Source organism: Stylophora pistillata, chromosome 4 (assembly GCF_964205215.1).
Source record: "Stylophora pistillata chromosome 4, jaStyPist1.2, whole genome shotgun sequence".
NCBI lineage: Eukaryota > Metazoa > Cnidaria > Anthozoa > Scleractinia > Pocilloporidae > Stylophora > Stylophora pistillata.
The window spans coordinates 33,671,335-33,695,570 of record NC_142522.1 but is presented as its reverse complement, the minus strand read 5'-3'; the positions used below and the strand labels follow the sequence as shown (position 1 = coordinate 33,695,570).

The 24,236-nt window shown below is 37.4% G+C and overlaps 2 protein-coding genes across 4 annotated transcripts; both read right to left on the bottom strand.

Annotated features, from left to right (window-relative positions):
* Positions 1-112: 112 nt before the first annotated feature.
* On the bottom strand, positions 113-5,371 carry LOC111332336 (protein SLC31A2). 2 transcript variants are annotated; one of them, XM_088756234.1, is made up of 4 exons: positions 5,192-5,371; positions 3,930-3,978; positions 3,393-3,540; positions 113-1,346 (listed from the first exon to the last, which is right to left on the bottom strand). In XM_088756234.1, exons 1-4 carry the CDS (start codon positions 5,195-5,197, stop codon positions 1,094-1,096), a joined length of 456 nt encoding a protein of 151 aa, XP_088612360.1. In that variant the 5' UTR covers positions 5,198-5,371; the 3' UTR covers positions 113-1,093. The 2 variants fall into 2 exon arrangements, with proteins under 2 accessions (XP_088612360.1, XP_022793384.1); XM_022937649.2 differs by having other exon boundaries at positions 3,930-3,999; positions 5,192-5,370.
* Positions 5,372-6,818: 1,447 nt separating this feature from the next.
* LOC111332312 (kinesin-associated protein 3) lies at positions 6,819-21,240 on the bottom strand. 2 transcript variants are annotated; one of them, XM_022937624.2, is made up of 17 exons: positions 21,105-21,240; positions 20,819-20,950; positions 19,854-20,008; positions 19,296-19,351; positions 18,940-19,081; positions 18,168-18,389; positions 16,549-16,626; positions 14,787-14,965; positions 14,638-14,691; positions 13,991-14,099; positions 12,906-13,006; positions 11,798-12,016; positions 9,827-9,992; positions 9,015-9,140; positions 8,767-8,865; positions 8,376-8,461; positions 6,819-7,752 (listed from the first exon to the last, which is right to left on the bottom strand). In XM_022937624.2, exons 1-17 carry the CDS (start codon positions 21,131-21,133, stop codon positions 7,144-7,146), a joined length of 2,562 nt encoding a protein of 853 aa, XP_022793359.2. In that variant the 5' UTR covers positions 21,134-21,240; the 3' UTR covers positions 6,819-7,143. The 2 variants fall into 2 exon arrangements, with proteins under 2 accessions (XP_022793359.2, XP_088614278.1); XM_088758152.1 differs by lacking the exon at positions 8,767-8,865 and having other exon boundaries at positions 6,997-7,752.
* Positions 21,241-24,236: the final 2,996 nt, after the last annotated feature.

Sequence of the window (24,236 nt, the reverse complement as noted above, 5' to 3'; positions counted from 1 at the left end):
TTGTTTGATGATGTACTTTGATTAGCTTCATGAATTACTGCAATTTTTAAGATTCATGACGAGCCCCTTGGTGGTTTTAATCATCATCAGCCAGCACTCTAGGGGGTTTACATTCGTAGGCCAAATATATTTTATTCAACAGTGACATTTTCAGTTTACTGATGCATACAAAATATAACATTGAACTTTATTACTTGGTATTGTCTGGCAGAAATGTAAAATAACTCTATGCTTACACTGATTGCGGATCAGATTTTTATATCCAAACCAGGCTATATTTGCATATGTTGAAAAATTAGAGCTGAGATTTGCTTAAATAGCTGTCTCAACATGTCAAACCAATCATACATACACAAATTCAATTCATTAAAAAAATGCTACATAGTTATAACTCAAGTTTATTTCTCCCATCCTGAAGTGGGGTAGACAATGAGCATTCCTTCCTTTTTTGGCCAAGTTTGCTGCAGGAGTTAGACTCCTTGTAGTCTAGGAGTGGTGTTACTTGACCTTAAATTGTCTTCTCACTGGTGTCTCTTGAAAACCTTTAAAATCTTTCTTTCCTTATTTTCAATAAGTTTAAAATGATAAACTGACATTATATTGATGAAAGAATCCTTCTTTTTCTGTTACCCATACAATTAGCTCAACAAAGATGAGTCTGAATCCTACAACTGATTGATGTTAGCCAGGCCTTGTTATCCCAACCCTTCACTGATCATAGAAACAAAAAAGATTCTTTCACCAAACAAGTGCTCATGCACATATACTTGCAATAATTTGTCATAATTCTTTGATTCTCTAAATATTTCAACTTGCTTTTTAGTATAACTCAATGATAGCAGCTATTAAGGCTGACAATTCTTAATGTCACCCTAAAACAAAAAAGATGACAAGCCATGGCAATACTTCTTTTTTATTACTTCTCTGATTACCTTTCAAACCTACTACTGATGTCTCTAAACTGAAAAGCTACCTTCATTCTTAGACTAGTAACCAGAGACATCCAAGCAGACACTTGCTGTAAAAAGGTAACTATCAATCCCAGTACTAGTCAGTTTATTATAGACTGAACCTTTTAATTAATAATTTTTCTTCACAAGGAACCATTTCTCTTAAAAGAGGAGACCCTTCCATTGCTTTCTGAAATTTGATTCGCAGCTTTCTTCCTCCTTTCAAAATAACACTCCATGAAAGGGTTTGCAAAAAAATAACCAATGCCACAACCAATGACAACCGCCAGAAACAACCAAACATTGTATGTCATGGCCACCAGCATAAGGAAATATCCAACAAGAAATTGTATCAAATACAGAAAAGTCCTTTTAAGGTGATCCATCAAATTGAACCTAACAACAAAAATCAGAGTCAAAAGGGATTTATAACAGCACTCATACACCTTACATCCAAAGCATATAAATGTCTCACTCAAGAGTTAAGGTTATCGTACACCTTCAGGGGTGTCTTGCATGCAAGCGATGTAGCATGTCCGGTTTAAACTGTAGATATCTAAACCCCATATCAAGTTAAAGTTCATAGGACTGGCTATCAGACTATACCAAAAATTTTGAAAAAAATGAATTGTCGAATTTTTCACGACTTCTAAATGCGAGCGCCCGAATCACCTTTTGAACGTTACATGTCAAAGCGAATTTTGTTTTTTGCTTATTTAATGTGTTCCTCTGTTTCCGGGGCCAAAGCGCTAAAAAAACGTGTCAGCAATTTGCCATATTCAATTTCAGTTAAAAGTTACAGAACTTTTTTGAAATAGGATTAAAAAAATGTGGAGTGATCGTACAAAAATCGCTCTTGAAAAAAAAGTATTTGAAAATAAAAAATTTGGAGACACATTTTTGTTGTTTATATGTAAAACTAGCTACTGTCAAAATTTGAGAGCAATCGAACTAATTCCCTTTGACTTATAGCTCTTAAAAGGTGATTCGGGCGCTCGCATTTAGAAGTCGTCAAAAATTCGACAATGATTCATTTTTTTCAAAATTTTTGGTATAGACTGATAGCCAGTCCTATAAGCTTTAATTTGATATTGGGGCTTAGATATCTACAGTTTAAACCGGACGCGCTACATCGCTTGCATGCGAGACACCTCTGCAGGTGCTCGGTAACCTTAAGTTAAACAAAATTGGAGTACAAATGAAGTCTTAGCCATGGGATTTGAGTCTATCTCGACTCAAATGCTTACACCCTTCAATCAGTATGTATATTCTCCATACGTTCTCTATACACTTCCCATAACACTATCGAGAAGAATTTAATTAAGGGTCAAGAGCATCTTTCGCTGGTGATCATACCCTTTATTCTCCCGACCTTAATATTTGATTGAGGGGTGCTAGTCACACTTAGGGGTCAATTGGTTAAGTTACCTGAAATTTACCTCTTATTGTGCAACTGGTGAGGTAGTTTAGTTTAGTTTATTAGCTTCACCGACAGGCAGGGACACCGCAACAGCTTGTGCCCAGTAAACCCACCCATCCCACCCAGGGGAGGACATCCACCAAACAGTAATCTTGTGCGTGAGAAATTAACGTCTCCTACCCCTAACCCTGCAGGAGACGGGGCCTACAGTTTATTCATCCTTATCCGAGAAGACTAAAATATCTATTCATTTCTTGATATTATAGAAAGGTAACAAATTCTCCTCAGTTATTTTAAGACCACGAGTATTGTTCCAGCCGGGGCTCGAACTCTCTACCTCCTGCACAACACAATTCAGCACTCTAACTAATTGAGCTAACCAGGAGGTGGTTGTAGACAGACCATGAACATGAATTTTGAGATTACTGGAAGATATTTATCTCAAGCTTGGGACCAAAAAAATATCTGAGTCCCTGTGAGGAATTAAACTCTCAGGTTCAACACTGCAATGTTCAACTACTGACCTATAAAGAAGTCATGCAGTGATGAGTTGAGCCATTACCAGGTTTATATTACGTGACAAATTCACACAGATCATGTAGATGCCACTCTAACACTTGTAGAGATCTACTAAGAGCTGTGAGGTGTGATGAGGAGTGTGGGGTTTTAAGTGGAAGTTACATATTACCATTTCTGAACAGTAAACACTACATAAATTTAACCATATGGTGGAATTAACAACTAAAAGCTTTTAGGAATGGTATTTGTTAGGATTAGAGAAGTTAATTTTAAATTAGTCACAGTGAAATTGGCCAAGCAAACTACTCAATTGCACAAGGGAAGGAAATTGCTTCATAATTTTTACATAATTCTCATAAAATTGCACCTCAATAATAGAAAACTGTGATAAGCAACTAATTTGGCCATGCAAGTTGGGTTATTATTGACACTGAATTTATAAAAGTACCCAGACCAGCCTTTACATAACTAATAAAGATAACACCCTTAACATCTAATTCTACCTGCTTTCATTCCTAGGAAGCCATCCTAATAGAGGCGTAGATTCAGAAGTTTCCCTTTTTGGCTTTTCATTTGAAAGGCCTTTGTATGACTTGAGACTCTCAAAGAAAACAGCAATTATGATTATGATTATGCATGATCCAACCAAACCTGAAGAAAATGGAAATTTTAATTTAGTGAATAACCCTTTATACCCAAACATCAGTTTTTCATATTCTCCATACTGTTCTCTATACATTTCCTAAGGTGTTGAAAAGGAGAATTTGTTTAACAATCAAAAAATTCTGTGGTTGGTGATCACTTCTGTTATTCTCGTGACCTAACTGAGTGATTTGGGGTTATATTGTTTGGAGAAATTAGATGCTAGTCATCTTAGGGGCCAGGAGAATAAGGACTTGATAGAATTCTCCCAATTACAACCACATTTTTTCACCTGAGGGCAGTTATTAAATATTAGGGATTAGAAATTTGGATTTTTCCATCAATAAGAACTCAAAGCATCCTGTAACAAATGGAACAGACATTTAAATGTAACCAACCTCCAATACTTGACACACTCCAATCTTTGAACAAAATATGTGAAATATCCTGTGAAGTAGTAAACCACATCTAAAAAACATCAAGTTAAACAACTGAATTATCCACAGTTGTCAATTAAAGGAATCTGGAAGTTTACATTAAAAAATTACAAATCTTCTTGATAGAAAGTTAAGATATCTAGTATATACATACGTCAGCCCAAAACCAAATTGAAGATGAAATATGAAAGTGGCAAATGGTGATTTAAATGCTCACAGGTGCTATGCTGGAGTATGACTTCCAAAACTTCAGGTTTGATGAGGACGGATTCAAATATTCAGTTGTTCATGACTACAATGATGGGCTGATCTTTTATTTAGCTCACTGAGGTGTCATGATGAACATAAATTCTTATTGCTTTCAGCCCAAACACCTACACATCAATTTACTGCTCAGTCTGACATACACTTCTTCTCATTTTAGCTCTGAGAATTAAGCATGAAATCAAACATCTACTCTCATTGATATTTTCTTTTCTTCTCATTACCCTACTGCTTGAAATGGTACCAACACGTACTATAAGGAGAAATTCCTTGTTACTCACTCATGGGAGCAAAAGGCCAGGCTAAGACTGTTCTTATTAAACAGTCCATTGGCTCCTATTATACAACTAGTTCACCTTTCAAAAAGCAATAAATTGTGTAATTATGCTTTTCAGATGTGATATTTGTCTTATGACTCTTATGTTAAATAATGGGTTTGCCTTGATGTAAGAACTTGTCAAATCTTTCTTTGTTTTGCCATTTTTGTTTTCTTGGCTGTTATTGTTTTGAATTCTTTGATTCCTTTGTTCTATCTCACTTGTACTGATGTAACATTTTCTTACACTGGGGTAGAACCCAAGTGTCTTTTAAAAGTAAGGTTACTGGTGCGTCTTTCATGGCCTAGATTCTTTTTAAAAAAAAAACTATCAACGTCCAAAAATTAAAGACGAATAGTCATCATAATACTTCGGTTTCTTCCTTATTTTTCAAAAGTCTTCTTTCTTACATCGAAAATCCCGTCTGATAATGAAGAAATGTGAAGGAAATTACAATCTATTTAGTTTCTAACGAAACCAAAATTGAATTGAAATACATAAATGTTAGAGCCAACTCTCAAATGTTGGAACAGACTCAAATCATGCTAAAAACCGGCTATGGATATGATTCGTTGAACATTTTCATGTTCAAAGCCATTAAAAAAAAAAAAACAAACAAACAAAAACAAAATAAAAACTCACTTGCATGGCGATGCTTGCATGGGAGGCACTCGTTGATTTCTAGGCTAAATTTAAGTTGTTTAGCGATCCAAGGACGCTAAGACATCTCAATTACAATTTCTTTCGAAGGGTGTTATTGGGTAGATATCTATCTCTTTCTGATCTTCAGTCACGAGACAAGCACAAGTCGCGAACAACGCCAGGCGTCCTAACTATTCCTTCTCAGTCTCCTCTCGGACAAGATTATACGCTTCCCTTCCCTCGATTTGTTAGTAATTTGGTATAATTTGATCGTGGGTAAGTGGGTATCATCCTCGATTTGATTCCGTTTACAACTAATTTCATAAAAGACGACGTTTCTTAAATCTATCCACATGAAAAAGGCAATAAGAAAAATTACTCGGAAAGGTTGGGTGAAAGGCGAAGTTGTAGAAATGAAGGCGCTTTGTCAAATATATAACATCACTCTCAAGCCGAAGTGCTTTCCGATAAGACCGTTAAGTTTGGAAAGTTTAGCAAATGTTTTAAGTTTCACGGTCATATCAATCGCGATCATAGAATGACAAGAGTGGGAAGTTTCAATCAGCTACATTCGACACTTTGAAGTTTATCGACAGACGTTCTTTTAATTTTAAAATTCGGGTTATCAGGGTAAATCAGCCGAGGGAAAGTTAAAGTAGCTCAACTCAACGGGGAATTCGAGTCAACCGAGTTCTAGTAAATTGATAGTAAATGATTGGAAACAGGAATGAGGTCGAATCCAAGTAAAATCGGATCTTGTTCCAGTAAGTGGACAGAATTCGGCGGCTCGCAAACTCCAGTGCCTCCTGTTTAGCTTCTAGAGTCATCTTCGGCGCCCAGGTAACGAACATGCAACGTCGCGCGCAGGAAGTAATAGTCGTCGCTAAATTTCCAACGAGGAAACGGTCATCGTGAACCCAGCTATGAAAAAAATATATACGTAAAACAAGGAAATACTGCCAAATAGGTGATTCTATCATCAAATCCCAAAAATTTTGTTTAAAGGAAGACGCTAAAGAATGTAATGGGAAAGTATTACAAGGAACATGTACAAGGACACGTATCAGTTTAATATCTAATAAACAAGCCCGAGAACAAGTATGGATTTAAAAAATGTCAGTTCATCTTTAAAAAGCTTTAGAAATATTTTAAGCAGAGCAGTTATGAGATAAGAGCTATTTCTCGATAGCGCAGCTAAACCTTTGATGGACGAACCAATCAGAAAGAAAAGAAAACACCGTCAACAGCAGACAACTTCCACGATAAATATAGATACACTTTTGAAGTATTTACAAAGAGCATAATTCTGAGATTATTTAAACACTGCCATGGCATCCTGAAAAACATCTTTGCGTTTCCACACAGTTGTTAGTAAAAATTTCCGGTTCACATGTGGTTTTTAACCACATTTCTTAACGCAAGAGGCAGATTAAAAACTTAAGAACTATATTCGAGGCGAACACAAACGAAAAAAACACAAAAGAGAAACAAGAACAAATTTGAAAAGTCTCCGCTCCACAACAGATTCAAGTAATTTTTCATCACTGCACAACCAGCTGAAAAGCAGACAGCAATAGATCATGCATGATAGATGCCGTTTGCTGCTCAAGCAATAAGTGATTCAAAATCTTGCTCTTGTTTTAGAGATGATTGTATTCTTGATTCTGTGTTTCATATATATTTCACATACATTTTAGGTATGGTTAAGATAAAGACTCTGTTCACTGCAGCCATGTAAAAAGGGGGAAAAAATCTCGAAACACTTTCACAGATTTCAACGTAGCGAATGCAAAAATTAAAGAGCTCAACAGGAGCCAAGCAAGTATCAGAATGTTATTCGCTCGAACACAGAGGTTCGAGTCATCTCAGACTACTCAAGGAACGTCTAACAAGCTCCGTCATTCCATCGATGAGTTTATAGCTTTGGGTTAATAATCAACCGAGTCAGATTACTATCTGTAACCATAATGCGTGTCTTCATAGCTTGATCTCATTCTTGACACGGGCCTCCTATACATATCAGTTTCTGGCTCCATTATCTCAGCCCCATAAGATTCAGAATAACCTGGTGACACAGGGGGACCATACCGGCTGCTAGGCCGGGCAATCTGACCTTGTGGAGAACCATAAGGTCCCTGGCCAGGCTCGTCGTCTATCAAATGTCCCCAGCTCCCCATGGCCACTTCCTCGGCAGTCAAATACCCTGCTCCGTCACTGGGGTATCCCTCATATTGCGCCATGGCGTACGGGCTCACAGGATGACCGGTGGAATTCAAGTACGCTTCGCCGTTGTACATTCCGTACTCGCTCGGATCCTCCCTCATGTATTCCGGAGTCATGGCTCCTTCGCGTGACATCAGCGTGACAGGGTCGTCGTATCCCGGATGACCATAGAAGAGATCGGGTCTGTCGAGAGGATCACCGTCCATGAAGGAATCCTCACCATACATCAGGCTGTCATTGTCTTCCATGACTTTATTTTCTACCATCTCCAGCCACTGTGAGTTGTGCCAGCGAAATTTCTCTGCTTGGATCTTCTTTGCCCAGTCCTCATCATATTCCTTAAATGATAACCAAACATGAACAAGGACTTACTCAACAACTGTGTTCAGTCGAGGACACGTGTATACTTCTAGTTTCAGCATTTTCGACTTCAAACTAAAACTGCGTAGCAAACACTCAAAGACAAAAAAAAAACCATAGTTACACTGGTTAGTTTTTGATCAATGTCAGTATGTAAACAACTGCGCACCCACCCCGCCCCTAACTTAACATTAACTCTCACTTACCCTTAGTACTTGCCTGTTGTTGGTTTAGGGAATGGGAGGGGTGTGGTGGGTGCGCAGCTCGGAAACTGACATTGATCCTATTAGAAAAAATGGATTCGTCAAGAAAATTTTTTCAAGGTGGAAGTTGATTTGCAACCTTACAATTTCCTCGGCTAGTGTCTTAACTGGCACTAGTCAATTTTGTCCTTAAAAAAAATCTCCTTGGCAAGTCAGTTTAAAGAGAAGGTGTCTTGCTTATCCATGTGTAATGCGCTCCTTTACAATTGGGAAGCTCAGGAAAGAAAAACAAAGCAAAACATAACAAAAACAGACCGACTACACACGAAGATGTCCACAACAGTATCATAACGACCACTAAAACAGAGTAACACACAAAAAGAAGTGAACAACAGTACCATGATAATGTCCAAAGTCTGGTCACAAACTTTGCGGATTTCTGTGTTCTTGTCGTGCATCAGATCAATAAGATAAGCAGGGGCCTCTGACAAGCAATGTTAAGGTATTAAAACCTTTACAATTAACCTTAATGGGAAGGCATTTCATGAAAAAACAGAGTTGATGTTAGTAACGATTTTTCACAAGAACATCAACGGTAAAATTGCAGCAAAAATTAGAGTCTACTTCCGTGTATTTGCTGTAAAAGGGATTCAACCACCCGCAAGTAAGTAGACGTTTTACAAAAAATTATTGTGAGTACCTTCCAACCCTTTTTGTCCACGTAGACTTACTTTTTTTTTTTTGCAAGCTTACTTTTTTTTTTAGCCAGCTAGATTATTAAAAGGATACGCGTTTGCTTCACAATGACCTCCCTTGTCGCCTTGTGAAAAATCATTTGGTAGAAAACGTAAACTATTTGTAACACAACCTCATCGTCCTCCTGCTTGGCTGTTATGACAAAAAGACCAGGAAAAAACATCAATTTGAAGCCTCTCTCGACCATAGCTAAATAAGATAACTTACTGAATGTCAGAACTTTTCACCTATTTACACCTATTAAGTTTGCCGAGAAACTTTTTACGAAAGAGAAGATTTACCATTCAACAATTCTATAAGCATTTGAATGATTCCCTCCTTAGCAAACACAGTAGCACACTCATCGTCCAATGACACGGTGCCAATTAAGATCACTACTTCCAGAACAAGGTCATCCTCTGCTACACCTGCAACGAAGCCGCATCTCACATGACTGAACTGATCACAAAAAAGGGAAATAAATACGTCCTGCCTACTTCACAAGATACAGCTGGTCAAGGTTAAACTAGTTACATGCCATTTGGGTTCCAAAGGCTCTCGAGAAGGACTCTCAAAAGCCAACGAGAAGGACTTAAGAGAGCTGCTGAAATTCTTGGAGCCGTGGGAAGTGATACTATTTCTGTTAGAAGCCAGAAATGTTGTGAATCAAACGTGTCAAATGTAACAAGTAAAATAAGTAAATCCCAGTGATAAACAAACCACATGGCATTACCAAACTATTGCTGGCAATTCCGCATACATTTCATTTTTAGCCTTTTATCAAATGTTCAAAAAACGTAAGAACAATTCACCTCAAAAATCGTTCATTTTCCAGGTTGTTATGTGGTAGAAGGTTAAGTCAGTTTACAAATCTGTTTCTGTTCATATAGTGAAAGTCCTCCTGCATTACTGGTTCAGGTAAGCAGGTCCAAGTTTCTATATAGTTTCCATATAACGGAATTAATCGAAATTCGACACGACTAGTCTTGGGGCTACTTCATACAAAAACTACACGCTGTTATAGTAGGTACAGCTGGCGAACCAATGATCGCACTTTGAACGGTTCAGTTCGGGTTTTGAACAACCCAAGCCAATAAAAGCTGTCTTTTCCTACCTGGATTTAGCTTGGTTTTAATGTAATTCAGCATGTCGTAATCTGTTAACAGCTGCTGAAAATTTACATCGGCCACTGTCAGGTTTCCTAAGATTCCCAGAGACTCCAAGACGAACTCTTCATCAGGGCATTTCTGAACAGCGTTTGCTAGGTCGCCAATATACTCCTACACAGAAACAATCGTGAATGTAATCACAAGAATGATCTTCACGAGCATCACCTCAGAGACAAATAGCAAATGACAAAATTACAGTTTTATCTGCATAATACACAGGAAAGTAATTTAGTGCGTCACTTCCAATCCGCCTTGACTCTTTAACTCCCAGAAGTGATTAACATGTTATTTCTCCCTATAATATCCATACATCATCACATCATCCAGCAAACAGGTCATGAGTATACTCAAACTTATCAGGCAGAAGTTATCTTGATTATCACGTTGCTGTACAAAGAACGCTTTGGAAGATTATACGACCTTTTTTTTCTTAAAATGTAGCCTTGTTTCGTTTTGATTACGTGATTATAAAATATCCTTTTTCGGCTAGCCGCACAAAGAGTTGTTTCAGTTTAGTTTCCTTTACGTCACAGAAGTATATTAGGCCTTTATTCACGCGAACATTTTAGTTTTAAGGAGTTGTCCTTGGAGCAAAGAGGAGTTTCATAGGAGTCTTTCGGAGTTTTTTTTTTAACAACTTGGAGTTTTCTCATCCCCGGAGTCAAGATCAGACGTAAGTCACGATCGTTGAGTTCCTATCAGTTTTTAGTTGTGTTTTCTGTCGTCAGATTTGTAGTTTAGCTCGTTTCCTTAGCTTAGACAAATCGTACATTCCTTTTTGGTTTTTACCGTAAGTGTTGTAACAAGTCGGCTAGCCTGTTTACATGATTTTAGTCCAATAAACGAGCAAGTCTGCTCTCCGTCCTGTACTTTACTGTGGTTGACCTGGCGAACCCAATTACGCTACACCCCGCGTCTGTCGTGCTGGGAACGCGACATTGATGGAACACCAAATTCTCGTAACTAATTTACGAGGAAATGTGTAGCAGCAGGAAGGGAGACTTCGGAGAACCCTTGAGAGAGACTAGCATCTAATTTCTTCTTACAATATCACCCCTGAATCAAACATTAAGGTCACGAGAATAAAGAACATGATCAGCATTTACAGAGACTCTTGATTGTTTATCAAATTCTCCTTGTCAGTATCTTGGGAAAAATATAGAGAACAGTATGAAGAATGTGAAAGTGTAATGTGATCGTCCGGGTGAGTGTAGTCTTGAGAAGGACTGTTGTCGGTGGTGTGACTGACGTTTCGACAACCTATGCGGAAGTCATCATCATCCCCCTTAACAGGTGTCAGCTACTACCGGCTCCATACAAACGACTCATTCACGACATTAACATTACAAACGAACCGAACAGAACGACCTAACTTTACCGAAGGATCGAAACAGACCAATCACGACCGACTTACGCCACTTGAGTCTTAAAGCCAATACCATCACGGCAAAACTGACCAATCATTTTACACGAACTGGACTAAGAACATTCTACTGACAACAACTATTCACTTGACTCTGATGATGACTTTCGCACAGGTTGTCGAGACGTCAGTCACCACCACCGACAACAGTCCTTCTCAGGACTACACTCACTCGGACGATCACACTGCACTTTTACATGTTACCCCCGGGTTCAAACCATTTACTGCAGTATAGAGAATACGCAAACTGATGTTGGCGTGTAAAGGGTTAAACGGTTTACATACTTCAACCTCAGTAATCCTTGTTCCCTCTTGGTTTTGTTATCCTCTCTTTTAAGCGGTTTCTGTTTCACCAAACAAATGTTTAGTAGTCCGAATGTTAAGGGGGGGGGGGGGAGGGAGTTTTGTACCTCAGTAACGATCACTATAAAGATCATGAAATAGCTTCTATGAGTAAAGGGGCTCCCCACTGTTGTCTGTTAGTATCACTTACCACGAACTGGGCTTTTTGTCCTTCATGCTGTGAAATATTTCTGATCATCTTAAGTAACAGTGGATCGTTAAACTTAAATGCTCTCCTCATAAGAAGCTTCAATCCTGGTCCTTCGCAAATCAACTGAGCATTCCTTTTGTTAGCTGCTAGGTTAATGGCCAAAGCAATAAGCTCCAAGTCAATGCGATCTCCCGGACATTCCAGCATCATCTGCATCATCTAAGGAACAACCATGGCACGTATCAAATTCAATTTCAAAGGAATAAAGGGGAGCAGTTTCTAAAGAAACTATGGTGCGCTGCATCAGTGGGGGTATTCCTAGATAAGCTGGTATGAACAACTGAGTTGATAATGGAAACTGACCACCATAAAGAGTTTTTATAGCCAACATTTCGAGCATTAGCCCCTAGCCAGAGTGAGGCCTGACCCTTCACCCTGACAAAGGCATAGGATCAGTGTCAATAAAAGCATCATTCTTCAACTCAAACTTTACTGGCACTCTTAATCTCCCTTATTCTACACTTGATCCTTTTATAATTGCTGATCCTAGCAATATGCAATATGCAATATGCTTACAACATAAGAACTGGCACTGTAGTATATGGTCTTGCTCATCAGCAAGGTTCTCTGTAGTCTAAATGGCAGAGAATCAGAGCACACGATGGAAAAGTCTGAGCTTCAAAGCATTGTAGAAACTCAGTCTTTCTCTTTGTTTCACACCTATAGCAAATGTATCTCATTTCTCTTTCTTTTCTTTTTTTTTTAATTTCTTTAACATCATTATTTGTTTAATCAGTGAAATCTACATAGAAGGACATGAATAACAGAGTAATAAAGATATATCACAGCAATATTTTACAGTTAATTTAAACGTAAATTTGCTAAAAAATTCATGGAGTGAAATATCTCAACAAATAAATGCCTGTATTGGTTTGCTTTTCATTAGGTATCAAAGCATGTTTCATTTGAATAAGGAATGTTTATAATGTGGTTGAAAGTTTTCTCTGGTTTACTCCAGATCTAAGTCAAAGGAAACAGAAATCAGACAGGTGGGAAAAGTTTATACAATGCACAGAGTTCTTCCTCAGTTAGAGAAAAAGAAACTTACAATTGGTATACAGTCTGTGTAGGTAAACATGGACTTGAATCTGTCATCCATGCTGATGTGGTACAGAATACAAAGTACCACTACACTGTGGACCTCATTGGCTAGATCAACAACAACATAAAAACAAAACTAAGATAATTCAAATAGTTGTTTTTTTTTTTATGCTCTTAGTGTGGTTGGATCCTCAGGATGTGGCCAGACAAATTTAATTTTTTTTGCATTGATGCCCCTGTAAATTCAAAAGGGAATTTTTCTGCATAAAATTTTTTCCAGAGAGATTTTAAGGATGAAAAAAGTAAATAAAGTCTGCTAAAAACACTTCATTTCATCAAAAATCACATCTTGACCTGGCCAATCCTCAGTTCTCTTACATTCGTTCCCTATTACAGGAGTACAGTGGGGAAGAAAACAGTGACAACCCAACACAAGATAACCGTGAGACAGTCAGCATATCAACAATGTAACATATCTGAGCCTCTTATTTATCCTTATCAATAACTTAATAATTAATAATAATTAAAAATCACATCTTGACCTAGCCAATCCTCAGTTCTCTTACATTCGTTCCCTATTACAGGAGTACAGTGGGGAAGAAAACAGTGACAACCCAACACAAGATAACCGTGAGACAGTCAGCATATCAACAATGTAACATATCTGAGCCTCTTATTTATCCTTAGCAATAACTTAATAATTTCTACTTGTCTAATCAAATATTCCGATAGTAATATAGAAGAGGACTTCCACTAGAGCCAACCACTCGTATAAACTTTTTTTAAAATCAACCAGAATCAACTGTTTTAAACATTCATTTTTTGTTAGAGTGATTAGAGATTGGAACAGTTTAGCCAAGAACATTGTTGAAGTGGGAAACCTTGAACTTTTTAAATTAAGACTTAAATCATTTTTAAAACTATGAATTACTAAAATTTTTATTCTGTATATAGTTATAATATATATATTTTTCTTTTTTTATTTTCTTTCAGGGAAGTTTTATCATAGGGTTAACCTCTAAACTTCCCTTTTCAAATTTTGTATAATTTTATATAAATTTGAATAAACATGTATGTACATATATGACTTACAAACAAGTGGCACAAGTTTTGGAAGAATTCCTGCTTTCACTGCTTTTGCTCGCAGGTCAGTGTCAAATGAGAGATTAAGAAGCAGGCGAAGTGCAATGTTGAGAAGATCCTAAAAAATAAGATAACATAATAATTCTTAACTGGATGCGAGTGTTTTACCAAGAACTACAACACTTGAAGAATCAATACGGCCACTACATCTGGGAACTCAGTAGCATATTTTTCGTATGTAACATGAGTAGGGATATTGAGCAACAACATCACAAAGATATACATGCATTTTCGGAACAACACAAGAATGAGAACACCAAAATGAAAACATTGAGTGTATAATCTAGAGATTTTCAAGGAATTTCTTGAAAGTTGCAATCATGAGACACGGGTAGATTTTTGTTCTGTTTGTGCTGAACGGTATGCAGTGATTGTCTTGAAGCTTTTCAACCTCCAACATGTAAATTTCTTGTCCATATAATAAAAAGAAAGTACATGTTTGCTCAATGATTTACCAGCCAGTGTATACTTGTGAGATTTTGTTCTTGCTACTTGAACATAAAATTCATATCTTCCTACCATCATGTAATATCCTCTTGAAAACCAACAACAAACATTTCTATATATTTTTTGATACATTAATTCAATATTAATACCTCATTTGAATGAGGAATCAAGTTGGCAAGCTTATCCAATATGCCACATTCTGCCTGAAAGAAAATAAAAAAATTTAATGATGATAATCCGCAATCCTCAACTCTAAAAACTTAGTCTGGTACTTTTAAATCATTAAATAGTAACTTACCATTTCAGCTTTGTTCTCCATGAAAATACTCAACTTTTTAAGAAATGAAACAACCAGAATCAGTAAATCTACATTGTCTCTTTCCAAAAGCTGCACTAACATGGAAACAATCCCCTTGTTTTTCATCTTCATCTCAACCTTTGCATCTTCAGCCAGATTTAGAAGCAAGTAAGATAAAACTAGAAGGATAAAATATGTAGAACTTACACACCTTTTGAAAAAATTCTTGACCACTGACTGATTACAATTATCTTGAAGGCAACTGTTACAATCAAATCCATTAACTATGGTTCTACAGTTACCCTTTGGGTTAAGAGTGAACCTGAACTATAAGACAGTACTTCTCAAAAGTAAATTATCACAAACTTGTTCCTTGAACCTCGATCCTTGATCCTGAATCCTCAATTTTCAAAAAACCTTTGAGGATCGAGGTTCAAGTCCAGTAATGAGACATGTGAGTCGAATTTTTGAGATGCTCAAAAATGAGTCTCAAGATGTACAAATCAAGGAAAGAAAGGAAATTCTGCAGGATTCATTTTTTACATGGCTTGAGTATGAGATTCTGCTCTCTTATAGGATTTTCTTAGGATTCCCAATAACTGCCCAATCACTTTTGCTGTAAAGGATTATTTCCAATATCCTAGTAGATAACAAAACAGCCTCCCTGATATACAAGTGTGCCCCGCATGTTACTCAGTGTACCACTTTAGAAGCCACCAAAAATCACCCAAGATAACTAAGGTTTAAAAGAACTTTTATTATATGGCTGTGTCTCACAAGGACTGGGAACTACTGAATTCCTTGAATTTGATTGGCTGAAATCAACATTGAAAGCGGTCTAGATTTTCCCATCTAGACCAGCATCTAGACCGGTCTAGAAAAAAAAGGTACAAAGAATATAAAAAATTGGCATATAAGACACAGCCATATAATAAACATCTTACTAACCAAGCTAGGTCGGTCTTTATGGGAGAATCTTGACCTCGGTCGCTGGTACAGCCCTCACAGCGTTCGGCCTGTACTGGCGACCTCGGTCACGATTCTCTCATACAGACCTCCCACTCGGTTAATAAGAACTAAATAATAATCTACAAGTATGTTTAACCCTATAACCCAGAGGTGATTAACATGTAACTTCTCCCTTGAATATCCAATACATTATGCAGTAAATGGCTTAATCCAGGGGGTAACATGCGAAGGTGTAGTCTGATCATCCGGGTGAGTGTAGTCCTGAGAAGGACTGTTGTCGGTGGTAGTGACTGATGTTTCGACAACCTGTGCGGAAGTCATCATCAGAGTCAAGTGAATGATTGTTGTCAGTAGAATGTTCTTATTCCAGTTTGTGTAAAATGATCGGTTGGTTTTGCCGTGATGTTATTGGCTGTAAGAGCCATAGTCTTACAGCCAATAACATCACGGCAAAACCAACCGATCATTTTACACAAACTGGAATAAGAACATTCTACTGACAACAAACATTCACTTGACTCTGATGATGACTTCCGCACAGGTTGTCGAAACGTCAGTCACTACCACCGACAACAGTCCTTCTCAGGACTACACTCATCCGGACGATCAGACTACACCTTCACACCAACACATTACCCTGCATCAGACAATGAGAATACTCACACTCATCAGGTACAAGTTATTATCTTGATCTAACACCAAATTCTTGTAACTAATGTACAAGGAAACATGCAGCAGCTTAAGAGGGGAGAATTAATAATCAGAGCTTGGGAATTAAAGGTTTAAGGTTTACCTCTGAGAAGCTGCTCTTGCTTCTTAACAAGACCAAGAAATTTCTTATAGCTCCTTTCATAGTCCTTTCTATTATCACGTTGTCATGTTAAGTTAAAACCAGCTCTAGGTTTAAATTCAATTAAGAACAAGAACTAACAGCAACTATCAAAATGAATGTATGGTAAAAAAAAAAAAAACCGGCAATAATTTGATTGAAAGTAGGGTGTGCCAAGTATGAAGATGTGAACTCTAAAGGAGGATGAAAAATACAGTTGGCAGCAAAATTGTTTCTCTTACTGCAGTAATCTAAATAATAATAATAACAATATCTGAACAATGTACTTTATGAAAGCATGACGTGAAGAAATAAAACAACAAACAACCCAGCAAACCATCCTGGGAAAGATTTTCATCAGGTTCAATTTAAGCATGTAACTTTTTCACTCCACCCTCATAATGAGAAGAAAAGGCCAAGGAACTCCCCTCTGGTAAAAAATTACAAAAGGATGACCAGTGAAAAATTTGGTTCATGTAATATATCAAAAACGAATGCGAGGGTTTCATCAGGGGTTCCAAACACCGAGAATCAGATGAAAGCACGCGGCCTACCACCTCATGCTCTTATTGTTTTGAGGTGTTTGTAACCCCTGATGAAACACGAAGCATGAGTTTTTGGTATAGTTTCTGAAACAAGTTGCCTATTATTGTTTGTAAACAATAGCTAGAGAATGCGATAAAAATGGTTTTGTTGGAATCTTCCATTTGGGAGTTAGCCAACTTATTACAGTTTATCAATTCAGTTTACTGCGCGAGATGGATGAGTCAAGTTCAAGGTTTCGGATTTGCAAAACTTCTGACGAGGAAAACGTGTCTATTATCAATTCTGTTCTGAAATCTACAGTTTATAAGAACAAATGGGTGCTACAGATCATGTCAGTTCAGTATTTCAGGGAGTAACTTTCGATAAATGTATTGTTAAACTCGTCATAAATTCTACGAACTGTGATAACAAGTGAAATACCCAACTATTTTGTTACAATCTTTGAAGGAAATAAAATTTTGTTGTTTGCTTGAGATGTCATTTAATTCAAATTAATTTATTGATGTCATATGATTTTCCGAGAATCAGTGGACGTTTGGATATTGTATCCAAATATCTAAACATTTTCATCCAGTTTTTCACTGGGCATCCAAACACATGCACATGATGTGGTATACATGCAGTGATTTGTAGTTGACTTTATGAATTATTAAATTTGAGGAGGACAGTTCTATGTTGCTCAATGCATTGTGATTCCAGAAAGAGCAAGCGTCATGAATCAAAAGACAAACAGAAATAACTAGACTTTCATTTTTCCTGGATGTTTGAACTGTTCAAAACACAATCAGTGCTATGCGCTAACTTGAAAAATGGTAGAAAATCTCAAATCCTGCTGGGTTACTTCCAAACCCTTAGATATATACATGTATAGTTTTGAGTTAGGACTGTAATACAGTAAAATACTTCAAAATAAACTTTGCTGGTCAGAAATAAGGTAAGAGAACATACACACCCTCAAATAGCACAGATCTGTGGTGGGAACAAAGCTGTGCATCATTTTCAATAAAGTTACCATATTGGAAACAATTAAAGGATATTATTTTTCTTCTTTTCCAGTTCAGCAGACCATTGCTCATATCTTTTAATTTCACTATCCATGACTTGCATACACATGGCCCCAATCTTGTAATGGACAATAATGGAGTGGAACTGGGAGAAGCTGGAGAAACAAAAGAACACATACACAATGTTGGTGGTAAGTTCTGTGCTTTTCTTCCAGTCTTCGCGCAGCACTCTGGACAAGGCACCCAAAACAGGTTCTGCAAATACAACAAGTGAATTGATCACTTTCATGGCAGTATTAAGCATTTTCCAGCTACTCAATATGTTGCACAAAACTCACAGCAACTGTGTATCCAAGTGAAAGGATCACATGCTAAAAGGGACTTGACACATTCAACTAAAAGTCCTGATATAGACCATTAAAACAGGAGAAGACCTGGGGCCCGTTTCTCGAAAGTCCCGGTAAATTAACGGGCCCGTAAAGCTGTTCTGTTTTCATTCAAAATGGGGATTTCAAAAATTTTGAAAATGATACAGTAAAGCTATCAGTTAAAGAAACAAAAAGGACTGGTTTGGGTGCCAGAACCTGCTTTCCTATCCTTTAAATTTTGATTTTAAAACGTGGCTTCGGGCCCGTTAAGTTACCGGGACTTTCGAGAAACAGACCCCAGGCCACGAAGAAGCATGACTCTTCAATAAACACATCTTGGTTAAAAAACTTTACAAGGTTTAAAAAAAATATTTTTCAATTGATTGTCAAAAGTGGTGCCTGATTGTATTGGTTTTACTATTCTCTTTTAAGCATACCATTTGTAGCAAGCTCCTCTAGGTTGTCAGGATTTCTCGAAAGCTGTAAAATAAGGGCAGTTCCTCGTATCTTTTCAGGAAGTTCTTCATAAAGCAACTCTACATACTCCTCTATGTCATTTATGTTGGCTTGTTCATCTAGCTAGATTAAGGAAAGAAAAAGCTTTAATCAATCGCTAAACTCCGAAAATCCTGAATAATAACATGAACTTAACGGTTCTGCAGTATAAAAATTAATAAATGTAGATCTTATGACTTATTAAAAATAAAATTCAGGTCTCACTTGATACAGTGAAATCTTTGATTTACTTTTCTATTGCTCTACTTCCTTGCAAATGAGCAAAAAAAAAAAATACCTCAGTGCCTTCAAAGTCAGCTGCTGCATTTCTTAGGCTGTCACCTTTTTCTTTACCTAGAGGAGAATCCAAACAAAAGAAATACAACTAAACCAACATAGTGTATAGGCCTCAAGTTAAAATTTACCCTCTAATCACAAAATTTTAAAGTATATGGAACAACATCATTTGCAAACTTGGCTTGAATATTCATACAAGTATAGGAAAAATCTCATACAACTGCTATAACACTGACAAAGAAACTGTAAGTTGTATCACCCAGTCAGATGTTGCAGATGTTTTAGACTAAGACAAACTAGGGAACACATTGCACCAGCACAGTTTTATTACTACTTCCTTTAGAACGATTTAGTGTAATTCATTTTTTTTTTTTGTAGCTACTACAACTATAGAACCCCTAACCAGTTTGAATTTGAACAACTTCTGCAACAGAGCAAACTGTCCCCTGCTTCTCTTTGCAACCTGTCACCTTATTGCCCAATGTTCACCAGCCTTTTCCTTTGGATAAATCAACTTTTCTACTCAAATTCTGAGACCAATCTAATAGCTTAGGATCACCTTTTGTTTTTCCTGTATCCTTCCTGTTTTGTAGGTAGTATAGTAACTGTTCCACTTCAGGAACTTTGGAAGGATGGATAAGCTTGCACTTTTCAATAATTTCTGCAGCCAACTTTGCTATGTTGGTTGTGGCATTTAAACTCTGAAGACGAATTCTGTTAACAAGTAACAAATAATGTTCTTCCACACCCCTTTATTTCCTGCTTAAACACACTGTTTATCTGGGCTACCCTAGTTTTCTTTTTCAGTGTGTTTAAGTCAAATCAATCATGACAAAAATAGATGTTAAATTTGGAAAATGTCTATTCCATGTGAAACCTCTATTGTACAGATTCCTAAGAGGTAGTACAGTGCATTGAAAATTGATTCATATCATAAAAAATTATTCTGCGCCATAAATTATGAAGATAGCACAATGCCCTTTATTCACAGCAATCACATCAACAAAATATGCAATTTATTTTAGATTTAGAAGCTTCATATTTCATCTAAAACTTCTACTTTACAGATTTCTCAGAGGTAAAATATCGGACTGAAAAATTGATGGATATTATCAAAAATTCTTCATATGGAGATAGTACGGTGCCTTTAATTCACACCAAACACCACAACAATATATGTTTTTTATTTTGAATTTAGATCTACTTCATAAGAAACTTTTATTTCAGAGATTTTTCATAGGTAGTATACCGAATTGAAAGAATTGAAAGATATTATCAAAAATTCTTCTTCAACGTATGGAGTTAGTACCCGGTGAGCAAATCCAGTGTAACTAGGAGACGAATGTAGCGCATTCCGCCAACCACAACAGGCAAACAATTTGCAGTTCTAAAGAAATCCCAAGACCAAAGTCCACTATTAGGCTAGAATATTACACGAGTCGAAAGTTAAACCTGCCCATAGGTCTATGTAGACTGTTCCCAGACGAGAACCAAACAAAACGACCACACAAGGTCATAACTTACACTTTCTGACACTCTTTTCGCTCACCCAACATGGGCTCTCCTAGCGGGCCAAGTATTACAGCTTCCACCTCATAATTTACCACAATAGCCTTCTCTGTGGGATGAGCATCGATGCTTCCTCCCTTTACCTTCCTAAAAGAAGTTAAAATTCGATCAGTTAACGAAACAACAAAAACATTGAAGGAGGTGCCTGCCAATCTGGCAGGCAACCAAGGATCTTGTCAAACGACCACACTAGAAGAGAGATTTCGTTAATAGTTCATACAGTCCACACTTAACAGCTTACCGTTTCAGATATCTTGCCTCCTCCTGCATTTCAGACCTATGGCAAGTCTAGAAAACGTCCAAATCTACAAAATAAGGTATTTTTAAAGCGTATGATTTCTTCAGCTGCCATTTCCCAGAACCTTGCTCCCCGTTGAATGATGGGACAGATCATTTTTGCTGGAACGGACTTGTGGAAAAGGGATAAGTTCCCTTGAATTACCTTATTAACGCCTTCCAGCAATATTATTTTCTCGCAGACTCGACGAAAAACAGGAAATTTGCAATTCTAGATATGCGATATAGGAAATAATGCAAGAGATCTAATACTGCTGCTGTTGTGGGTTTTCGGGAACGTGCTTGCTTTGATACAAACCGACAACACAGTCAGACCATAAACCGTGAAATCACTTATTTTTGTCATCCTTGGGACAAAACAAGAATATCCGGACCGAACTATTTACCGATCAGAATGCAGGGTTTGTCACGACCGCACCCACACAGAAAAATTATGTAGCTTATTAAACACAGGAAGCTTTGAAGAAATAATGCTGAATTGTACTTTTTTTATAAATCAACGTGGACGCACGTTCCATTTTTATTGGATCGTAAGGTTTATTGTGAATAATGTATTAGTTAACTTTTTATCTTACTTTCTTAGACCTTTAAGAACTCTCCAGATTTTAAGTAAACATAAAATAAACCTTTTCACCAATCTTTCAAATGTTGCTGTCAGCTGTTGTAAAAGGGACCTGTTTTGATTAATAAATGTGAATGACGGTAAAAAACGCAGAAAAAAAGAGCGCTTTCTCTGTTTCACAAAAGGAGAGCACAACTTTGAAACCTGATTTCATTCATGACGTACTTTCAGTTGTTTTTTCCCCTTTAACGTTCGTTGAGAAAAGAATTGTTCTTCGCATCTGATTCTGTTTCTTTGGAAACGCCTAAAATTTTGCACTTGCGTATCAAAATTTCACGCTAAATTACCGTGATCGTGAAAACGCAGGATAAAAGAGCACTTTCTCTCTTCCTTAATACGAAAACACAACTGTATCTAGTGAGTAACTTAACCTGGCAAAATGAACGTAAACGAGTCAGAGAATGTCACTGATCAGGCTCACACTTCAAGATCACAGTTTTTTTTTGTTTGCATATTTCAAGTTTCGCTAGGGAATTGGATAAGAACACCACTATTTGGGTTGTGTTTGGTATCACAATTTTTTCTTCTCCCCTTATCGTCTTGTTGAATATTTTAGAGATCATTGCCACGAGAAGGAAGAAACGATCGTAAAGAGTATCGACTGTATTGTCGTGTAGTAAGGCGGATGCAGATGTACTGGTTGGTGCAGTATCCATGCCATTAACCGCCTCTGTTGATTTATTGATTGCTAACCAAACGTTTCTGGAACATGTTTGTGTATTAGACCTCGTGGGCTTGGCTATGATTACTGTGCCAGTGGAACAGTCGTGCTTCACTTGGCATTGGTAGCCTGGTACATAGTTAATAGAGGGGATTAACTATGCCTGGGAATGGTTCTTCGCCATACGAAGTGGAGGGTATACAAAGTGATCGTGACACGACGCCTCGTAAAGAAACTAGTCGTGGTCGCTTGGATGCCAGCGATAATCATAGCAATACCCTACATAATGATTGGGGCTGGTGTAAATTTTAAAGGACATGAAAGCTTAGCTCTGACTCGGAGCATTGGGTCTGTTTTTGTCATCATATCGATCATTTATTTTTACACCATGGTGTACCTTGAGTTACGAAAACGAAATGGGGTGAAAACGTTCAAAGTTAGCTTTCTAATCAAAGGAAAGTTGACTGTAAAGTCGCAAAGATGACGCCTTTAATAACTGATGCAATGCTTTCCTCGTTTCTTCTTCAAGCGGGATGTCTCTGGTTGGGATATTTATTCCTTGTCTCAGTCGGAAAAACTCGGCTATTCGCCGGATTGTCCGCGACATTGATGCAGTTACACTCATTGGTGAATCCATTGATTAACTGTTTTAAAGAACGCTGTTTTAGAAATACTATCCTCAAACTGTTAATTGGCCGGCCAACACTTTGTTCGGTTAAGCAAAGGAAACTGTCTGGCCCACAAGAGGATGTGTCGGGAGTACCAAATGGAAGAAAAAAAAGAAACTTCCTTTAAGGGAACTGCATCTAAACCTGATCTAGTATTTGTTTTAGAATTTGTTGACGATTCCTGCAATCGAATTAAATAGCCAAGATCCATGTCAGTTCCAGTGCTTGAAACAAGCAGCACCGTACTCAGAGGTCTACAGTCTCACCAAAGATTAAGCTCCGACGAAGGGCTAACGCTCGAAACGTCAGCTTTTGTAACCGTTACGGTGGCCAATTTACCATTTCAACTTTGTTGATATATCCAAATTATTTTGTTACTCCCACCGACGCAGCCCCAAACAGTTTATTTCGAAACTATCAGCCTTTGTTCACCAAAGATTACCCTCGTCCACCTCAACTTGATCAACAATAACAGTCAATGCTCATGATAAATAAATAAATAAATAAATACATATCAAGAACAGGGATCTTAGGTTAAAACAAGTTCTAAGATTGGAGTCTAAAGATATTACTGCGTCATTGGATTTGGGCTACAGCTGCCAAGACACACATCACGATCCACGACCCACAAAAGTGGCATTTCGGCTTTCATTAATCATGACAATCGGTAAATAGGAATTGGCGGGAACTCCTAAATGTATGAAGACACATTTGTAGGACGAAAGTACAACGCTGACTACCGAATATCTCTGTTTTAACGCATTTTTGAATGCTCTCTTGACTTCAGACATCCTTGTACATAGAAGAAATAAAACAGTTGTAGGTTTGGGGACGCAGATTATACGTTTTAAATTCGAAATCGAATTGATCAAGGAACAAACAAAGGGTGAAGTTAGAGTTGGCTCTTACCATGACGATTTTCTAAGATTCTCAATGATCTGCGATATAGAAGTTTGTTCATATCGTTGTCAAAATGATGATTGTATAATCAACAACAATCAACCGCCGCCCGGTTAGCTCAATTGGTTAGAGCGCCGGATTGCGTTGTGCGGGAGGTCGAGGAGTTCGAGCCCCGGCCGGACCAATACTCATGGTCTTAAAATAAGTACGGAGAATTTGCTACCT